Source organism: Austrofundulus limnaeus, unplaced genomic scaffold (genome assembly GCF_001266775.1).
Source record: "Austrofundulus limnaeus strain Quisiro unplaced genomic scaffold, Austrofundulus_limnaeus-1.0 Scaffold7, whole genome shotgun sequence".
Taxonomy (NCBI): Eukaryota; Metazoa; Chordata; class Actinopteri; order Cyprinodontiformes; family Rivulidae; genus Austrofundulus; species Austrofundulus limnaeus.
In genome coordinates this window covers 3,807,257-3,816,527 of record NW_013952409.1, presented here as the reverse complement: position 1 = coordinate 3,816,527, position 9,271 = coordinate 3,807,257, and the positions used below count along the sequence as shown (strand labels likewise).

At 35.8% G+C, this 9,271-nt stretch overlaps 1 protein-coding gene across 2 annotated transcripts in view; it reads right to left on the bottom strand.

The window, feature by feature from the left end:
- Positions 1–2,705: 2,705 nt before the first annotated feature.
- The window catches only part of LOC106536114 (septin-7), a gene marked incomplete in the record, with an annotated part of 32,299 nt that continues 25,733 nt past the window's right edge, over positions 2,706–9,271 (bottom strand). For both annotated transcript variants that reach the window (XM_014033316.1, XM_014033308.1), the window contains 5 exon segments: positions 2,706–3,835; positions 4,487–4,632; positions 4,717–4,852; positions 5,094–5,219; positions 5,788–5,839. In XM_014033316.1, the coding sequence (XP_013888770.1) occupies positions 3,796–3,835; positions 4,487–4,632; positions 4,717–4,852; positions 5,094–5,219; positions 5,788–5,839 (500 nt within the window).

Below are 9,271 nucleotides of genomic sequence, written 5' to 3'. Positions count from 1 at the left end.
TACTAAGTCCCATTGTAAATGAAATATGGGTTCATCAAATCTGCAAATGATTGTGTTGTTTTACGCACTGTCCCAACTTTGTCTGAATTGGGGGTGTGCAGAAACCTTCAAATGTTCGGGAATTTTGGTTGTGGCTTTGTTACATGCAATGGATACCCGATGGAAACAAAAAGAAAACCCACTGACATTTGTTGAGGGATACCTCATCATCGTAGTGATCAGTCCCTCAAACTTTCTGATGTGACGTCAGCGATGACTGTAACCTCTGGTGACCTAAAAACATTTTAAGTACACCTGTGAATACGCAAATGAGAAGAAAGCTGCAGCTATAAGTTGAGGGGATGTGGACAGATGTTTTCAGTTGTCAGAGGTGTTATCATTACATCTGCAGTAAAATCAGCATGAAGACTCTCTGTGTCATGATGGGAACCCTGCTGCTGCTGATGTTCGTTTGCATCAGCTTTGCCATGCGTAAGTTCGTCTACGTTCTACCTGCATTTCTATGGATACAGCTAATTTTCTATTGCATTTTTTATAGTTGTATGTATTGTAGTAGTATAGTATGCAAAGTTGTGGTAACATGTTTTAATTTGGGGGTGGGGGGATTCTGTTCTTGTTATTAAATGAGTTCATTTGTTGTTTTATGTACTTTATTGTTGACCAAACTACTGAAACGGGATGAAAACAAATAAAGTGATGCTGATAAGTTAAAGCATGAATTATCTTGCTACAGTGAATTAAAACTGCAAAGGCATTTGTACGACTTTTTTTTAATGTGGTGGAAGGAAATTGCAACCTTAAGATGGATTGAATTTGTGGAGAACCAAGAATTAATGCACTWATCTGGAAATCTTTTTATGAACTGCTCTCTTTTTGTCACACGTCATTGGCCTTTAATCATTTGATACAGATGGAAAAAGAAACAAAGCCTGAATCTTTGGTCCATCATTCAAAAAATGAGAAATTTTTCTGTCTGTATAACATACTAAAGATAAAGTAACTGGATGACAGACAGTATGCAATTATCTTCATTTGTTTCCCCTTATAGCTCACGGACCAAATGACATGACGCCTGGAACGTGCTGCTTTAAGTTCTTTACAAAAMAAATCCCAGAGGCTCACATTTTGTCCATCGTCAAAACTCACAAAAACTGTTTTAAAAAGGGATATGTGTAAGTTGGCACTTTATTGTMTTTTAAATCCAATCACAAAGAATTCTTGTCTTTGATAAATGAAAGCACCAAGTTTTCTGTGATGCAACAATAATAAAATTGATCTTTCTGCAGGATCGATACTCCCAAAGGAAAGTACTGCGTGAGCCAGACTGAAAAATGGGCCAACAAAGCTTTCAACGAACACAAAGAGCCTTAAAGGTTCACCATGAATGTTCTCCTGCAAAAACAACCTCATTTAGACCAACATCCAGGAATGAAGCATCATGAAACATGTCCTTACAGAAAATTATGTTCTAAAGTTTTGCAAAATTACATATATTGAACCTGATGAGACTGCGGCCCACCTGGTTCTGCTAGAGGCTGAGTCATTTTGCTCCACATTTACTCAGGGATTAATCAGGAAATATGGTAAATGGACTGAACTTACAGCACTTTATCAAGTCCCTCCAGACCCCAAAGTGCTTTACACTTACACTCACCCATTCACACTCTCATTCACACACTGATGATGGTAAGCTACATTGTAGCCACAGCTGCCCTGGGGCGCAATATCAAAGTGAAGACTTCACTTGACTCCAACTGGACTGAAATTGTGATTTTGATTTGAACAAACTTGTTTTTATAAAACCATTCTGAGATGACATTTTGATATATATATATATATATATATATATATATATAAGAAAATATTACAAAAATACACCTGACTTTATGGATTCTGCATCAGTGATTACAAGGTTGTTGAAGAAGTTTTTTTTCAGATTAAATGTGTTTTAAGATGTACTCATTGGCAAAATGTAGATGTAAACATTATACATACAGTATGTATGAGTGTACAGAAACATTTTCATTGATTTTTTTAAGGTTCTGTTCCGAGTACATTTCTGACATGACAAAAATAAAATTAAAAAATATATATAAAAAATAAAATAAAAGTACAACCAGCAGCAGAGCCTRCTGTTTGTACACATATTCAATTATAACCAGATTCCTACAAATAACATTTAATATGATGAATGTTTAATGGTTCCTTTGTTATGAGACAGTAGGCAGTCTGAAAAACTACAAACAGATTAATTTAGAGTAATTTAAGAAAAGTAAAAGTGTTTTTAGGAGTTGTTATAACTGTACAGAGTATTAATATCATCATATGAAAATAAAACATTACAACTCTGAGGATAACAAATTAAAGATTTAACAGTTATATCATTATTTAGGACAAATTAAAAGAGAAGTTTGTTTTATTATAAGTCTGCAAAATGCAGTTAAACACTTTGGTTACATTAGAAAACTTCTACGTCTTCATTACAAGGGWATCTGTTTTTGTTCAGTTATTCACTTTGAGATTTGGCCAATAAAAGGAAATTGTGTTTCAAAAATCTGGACTTCAGGGTTCAGGTCCACGACAACACTCATCATACACACAATATAAAAAGCTATTTGCACTGTAGAGTTAACCAGGGAGGCTTTTGCATAAAGTTGTTTAAACAAACAAGAGAACGGATATCATTTCTGATTTATCGTCTATTATTTTGTCAAAATGTTTCTGATCAAGTACTCACAAAACACACACCTGCCACTAAATCACATCTAAAGGCCCGGTCAGTCCAGGTGCATTAGGTAACGACATTTAAATCTTTTGATGGTTTGCAGGAAAAAAACTTCTAATATCAACTATATTAAAATATGTTTTCAACAAGGAGACGTTCAAAGATTAAAAAAGAAATTATTTAAAAAAGTGATTCTTCAAATATGCTTTTTTCTAATAAGAGACATTTTATTCTAAATATGTAATTGCGAAAACAAAGTTTACTGATATTTGTAATATGAAGAAACATATTTTAAAATCTTTTGCAAACCAGACAAGCATGTTTTAAAATACTACATTTCTAGTGGGACAAACTCAAGACATTTTCAAATTAAACATTTTTTTTCTTTACATTATATGTTTGTTGTTGCTGACAAAAGCAAAAAAGTAAAAATTTTAGCAAACTTATAACGATTTTCACATAAAAAATAATAATAAAAACARATTCAGAAGTTTTCCTTTAACTTTCAGTGACTCTTTATTGACAAACGATATTAAATGTTGGTAATAATGAAAGCTGAACAACACTTATTGTCTATTTGACGTTTATGAGACGTAATTCCTCTGAGCTGTTTTGTGGTGTGACCAGGTCTTAAATCCACCCGACTTCTTCCTGCTCAGCTGCCACCTGATTCAGATCAGTTCCCTCACAGTTGCTCAAAACACCCAAGGTCTGTAAGTGTTGAAGTGTGTGCACACCTGGTAAATCTTTAACAATAAAATAAACAGTTAGTTTACCTGGAGATCTACCTGTGTGGAAGTTATGATGCATGGTCCCTGCCATGGGTTTATCTGCCCCGCTCACTCAGAGGGAATCACTTTAACCTCTTTGTCAGGAAATATAGGAAAATAGAATATCACAAACACATGCATTCCCCACAAAAACAAAAAGCTTTCCACAGAGTCAGTGAACGCTGCAGAGAGACGAGTCTGTGTGTTCTGGTTGAATAGGATTTCTGACGGTGTACGCTCTCATGCCCACATGAACATTAGATGGGATGTGTGAAGTGAAACAGGAGCTCTTCGCTCTTCTTAAAAGATTTTTCCTTTCTTCTTGTTCTTCTCCATCGTTCTGTGAGAAAGAAATTAGAATGTTATATTGCAGCTTGATAAAACCTCAAGACACTAGAAGAGAACGAACCAGGATGTCTCCCAAAGTCTGAATGCTGGATGGAAAAAAACTGGAATAAAAATGTTAAAAATACATATCTTGAATGGTATAAAGTTAATTTTTGTGATAAGTACTTAAAAAGTTTATTTGACTGAATGTTTGTTTTATGTAGTTGTAACAAGATCAACAATTATCTTTGAGGTTTTACAAGATTCACTGATGAAGGACTCGAGCACTCAAACTGAGAAAGTTGTTTTTCACCACAGTTGTGACAAAAACATTTCATGACTCACAAAACTGATTTTAGAGAGAAAATAAAATTACTATACTGACTCAAACTTTTAAAAGACTGACTCACAGATTCAACATTTATTTTAACTTTTGGATTTTTCCATTAATTTAAGGTGCAATATTGACCTTTTTTGGCCTTTATTTTATGTTTATTTTTATGTTTGTAACATACAAGAAACTGTCCTTTCTTAATTTGAAAATGCTGAGTCATCATAATTATCCACATAAAGATGCTGCAGACTTTAAATATCCACTGAAAGGAGGAGGAAGATAAAACCAAACAAAACACAAACCAACATGAAGCCTGAACGTGTTACTGACTTGGAAGCGTCGAGTTTCTGCTGCTCCAAAATTCGTTGCTGAGTCTCCCAGTTGTTCTTCTCCTCTTCAAACACTCGCCTCTTTTCCTCCAGCTCTTTGTACTGCGCCTCCAGGTTCCTCTTCATCTGCTCATGGCGTCTCTCAAGCTTTGGATAGGACAAAAATAATAACAAAAATAAATAAAATAGACTCATATTGACACTCAAATTAACACCAACTCGGCCACAAACCTCAGCCTCTGAATCTTTCAGCTTCTGCTTCTTCTCCTTAACCTTCATTTCAAAGACCTGCTCCATTTCTGCTTCCATCTTCTTCATCTTCATCACATGCTCCCTACGCTCCTCCTCCATCTGAGCCAGGGGGCTCCTGTGGATCAAGGAAACAAACTGGAAGTTAAACATCAGCTTTCAAATAGATGTACTGCACAGATGTAATTAGTATTTCTTTCTTTGTTCAACATTAGTTACTGTTCATACTGGTGCATTGTTAAAATAACTATTTTACATAATGAAGACTAAAACAGCTGAGTCTAAAGTAATCTATGTCTTTGTCTATGTCTATGTCTGTGTCTTTGTTCAAAGTTTGATTTAAATCACTGAAGCTTTACTTTGTGAGTTGTCCCTTGGTCTTGGAGGTGTCCACTCCATTACAGGTGACGGCAGCAAGTTTCTTACTGCGATAATTCTCATAGTGGACATTGTTGGTGACGTCTTTGAGATCCTGCATGTGGGTCCTTAGAAAGAAAAGAAAAAATAAAAAGGAAAATTTGAACAAAATTATTTCTTGCGTGTCAAAATGACACCAAAATTCAAAGCACTTTTTAAAAGTGCCAATTTTCTACATTAAATTAGTAAAAATTGGCCTGCAGGGTCCTCAAACCTCTCTGAAAATTAACACAGTTTGAAAATCAATTAACTTTTTTTTAAGAATTAACAGCATGTTCTTAAATGCCTCTTCATTATTTAAAAGGCAGACTTTAATGTAAACAAATAAATCTTTACCTTAATTTAAGAGCCAATTGTACCTCATTCAATTTAAATGTGTAAAAATCCAAAATACAGTTTTCAATGTGTGTAAATCAGGGCTATTCAACTAAACTGCTCTGGGGGCCACAGTTACTGCAGGCCAACAGCACAGGAGCCAAACATCCAGCAATTAAAGTCATTATGCTAATAAATATATAAAAATCTGTAAAAAATATCCGAAATTATTAATATTTAGTTAAATTAGTCATAGAAGTAATGAGTGGAGAAATCCAGCTGAATAAAACGAGTCAGTGAAGATCACATCCTTTTCCTTACCGGATCAGCATGTTACGCAGAACTGTAAAGTCGCAGTGCTCCCCGTTCTCCACTGAAACAGAGAAACAGAGAGGGAGACACAAACACATGTAAGCTATCAAAGAGAACTGAGGTAGAAACACACTGGAGGCATGAAAGACAGCTGCAAATAAATGTCATCTGTAATATTCTCAGAAGAGGTAGAGAAACACTACAGTTCTGTTGGTTATTACAGAGGATAAACCATGCACTGAGTACTGTTAAAAATGATACACACTAAAATAYATAAACAAACATAAGACAGTGTGTATAACTCATTCAGTCAATAATAAAGGGAGGGGTTCACTTTGAACAAGGCTTTCAGGTATAATCAGTGTTTAAAAAGAAACTGAAGATCAGTTGAAGTATTCCATTAACAAGAAACAAAGGAGAGATTTCGGGCCATGATCAGACAAGTGTTTCATTGTGAACCCTCATCTAAAATACAGAGAAAACAAGTAAAAGTTCCTTTTTAAAAGTCAGCATGTCTGCAGTTTTTCTTCCCGTTATCTGTGTGAAATCATACCAGTTTTTCAATATGACGTTTATAGCTTCTGAAATTTAAGCCAATTTTAACAAACTAAATTAAAAATACCCAAAATAAGATATTCAATGAAATTATTCAAGTTTGTGATGTTCACAGGCTCCTATCTGATCACAGCCCCTCACTACTGGACYCACAGATACGACACAGAACAAACAAAATATTCTGGGTCAAACAACAGTAAACATCTGTTCTCATGGTTCAGTTAGATGGCTGTGAGTTTTCACTGAGACAAAGAAGACAGGGTTACGAGGTCAGATGGGATTCTGGAAAAGGACTGCAGATAAACCGCTGCTCCGGTTGTTTCTGGTGGATCTCCACACCTCCTGGTGCTCCTGACTGATTAGCCTCCAACAAACCCAGCAGTCCATCATCACCAGTGGAGCGAAGAAGGAGGACACCTTACCATTGATGAAACTTAAGCTGTCCTGGACCTTGGCCTCCCAAGCCAGCCACTGACCTCCTGTCTCTTCTAGAGGAGGGAGCTCTGACGGAGGGGAGGGGTATGGTTTTTGAGTTACAGTCTGCGCCCAGCAGAGGGCTAAATCTGGGTCTGGATCAACCGGGATTTTTTTCCCCTCTCTCTCTTTTTTTTATTTACAGCTAAGACTTGGCCCAGAATTGGTCAGTGTTTGGCCCAGTTCAGCCCAGATTTGGCCCAGATCAACACCAAAACCTGCATGTGGACTGGCTACAGAGCACAGGTCTTGCAGAGGGAGTGCAGTGGTTGGATGAGAGTGTGAGAGGAAGATCTGTGCATGACCAGCTGGGGGTGCAAGCCTAGGTAAGGGAAAGGTAAGAGGAGCTATATGGGGGGTCAAAGATTACAGGGAAAAAAACAGGTTGTAATTGAAAAGATATAGATTTTATTTCTTAATGAATGACAGAAAACACCTGATTCCTACTGACGTTTTTTTTTTTAGTTGATTCTAACATTTTATTCATCAGGATTCCAGTTACTGGTGTCAGAAATCTGTGGCAGTAAATCAGGTGTTTTGAGCCTGAGGCTTTTATCTACTGGCAGTGATCACTTAGGTCATGGCAATGAGCTACATTGGTTTAATAAAAAAAAAGAAGAAAAAAACAAAGAGCGCACAGCCTTTCAGTTAAATCATGCAACTGTATGTTTGTATAGGATGCTTTCCCACCATTTCACAAGTTTAACAAAAATCCAGAATGTTAATGAATGAATATTTATGACATAAGCAGCATGTTACCCTAAAGTCTTAAATGAGCTGCTGCATGACTTTCTGAAAAACATTAATGTTCTATTAACTGTTTATGAACATAAAAGCAATGCGTTAGGATGTTGGATTCCACTCTGTGATCCAGTTATGCAGTAAGGTCCTCACCCTGCACCTTTCAGCTCAACCTGTAATGTAACAAGTCAAGCTGTGTGGTGAAGAGAGGCTCAGGATCAAAGAAGGAAACTACAGCGTTAGAGTGATGTTTTTACTGCAGGTGTAGCTTCACTTTCCATTCGCAGCATCAGACCTGGGGCAAAACTTCACATCTCCCGTTCGATTTTAAACTGGTTTTAAAGACAACTCTTCATTATTTCTGCTGAATGTAATACTAAATATTACAACAGTGGCATAGAAAAGAAAAATTGAGCAGTTGAAAGATTGTGCAAGTTTTAAATAAGTGATCCTCAAACGTTTTCCTGCTTGAAAATATACACACTGCCCTAATTCAGTAAAAAAGTTTCCTTTTCAAGTGATTTTGATTAAAAAACTAAATCATTTAGGAGATGGAATGGCCTTAAAAATCCATCAAAATGACCTTAAAAGGTACTCAACCCAAACTGCAAAATCAAACTGTGTTTGTTTGATGTCTTTTTTTATTAAAAATTACAGAAATTGTGTCAATGTTTCATTGAAGATAGTGCTTCTGGTTTAATCAGTTGTGGTTCTACAGTAAATAATAKCAACACTTTTCAAACGTTTATTCTCACCTTTCAATTAAAGTTGACTTTGATTTTGTTATATCTGTTTCATAACATTTAAAAATAATTTTCAATGTTTAGTTTTAGATACATTTCAGAGTTTAGGAGATTTTTTGTCTATAGCCCAAGTCTGATTAAAGCATTGGTTTGACCATCAGCCTAATGATGAAAGAGCAAAGCAACAAAAAAGTGGGATGGAGGTGATTCTGAGAGGAGGTTGGGTTTTATTTTGAGGCAAGAGGTGTGAGGATAAAAAAAACCAAGGTAAAATAAAGTGAAGGATGGTTTTGTTTACCAAAAATGCCCTCTGTCAGTCATGAAATAAAATAGATAAAGAAATAAAGGGGGAAAAGAGAGAAAAGAAAGAAAGAAAACAGTGAAAGACTGATAAAAAGGTCAACCACAAAGCATCAAACGGTGTATCACTTTATTCATTTTAGGATACATACAGTGTACAAGGCTCAAAACAAAATCAACAACACTTTATTGCTGCTGATAGTAAAAAATGTGTCCATCTGAAATATTAGGATGCCTGTTCTTTTCCAGAATCCCCCATTAGGATCAAGACCAACTCTACCAAAAGGAGTGTGTGCACATGTGTGTGTATGCRTGTGTGCTGAAGGAGAGAAGGGAAGACCACAACAAAAACTGGATAACCTCTCACTTGTCAAAATTTAACAGTTAAACCAATCTGTCAAAGTGTGATTTACCAACACTGCAGTGACAGGAGAGTTGTTTTTCATTGAATATCTGCACTAAACATGTTCTGATTTACAGTATGACCTGGTTCTGAGTTCTTAACCCTTTGGTGTAAATTTGATTRGAAACTTTTTGAATATGAATGTGTATTTTGGTTATTAAAGATCCAACAAAATGCCATAATGCCTACAGTTTGTGTCCCATCTTGAATATCTAGTCTTGTTTTTTCTCCCTTTTTGCCATCTTGGTTTTAAATGAGATTCAACATCCTTCTGGAT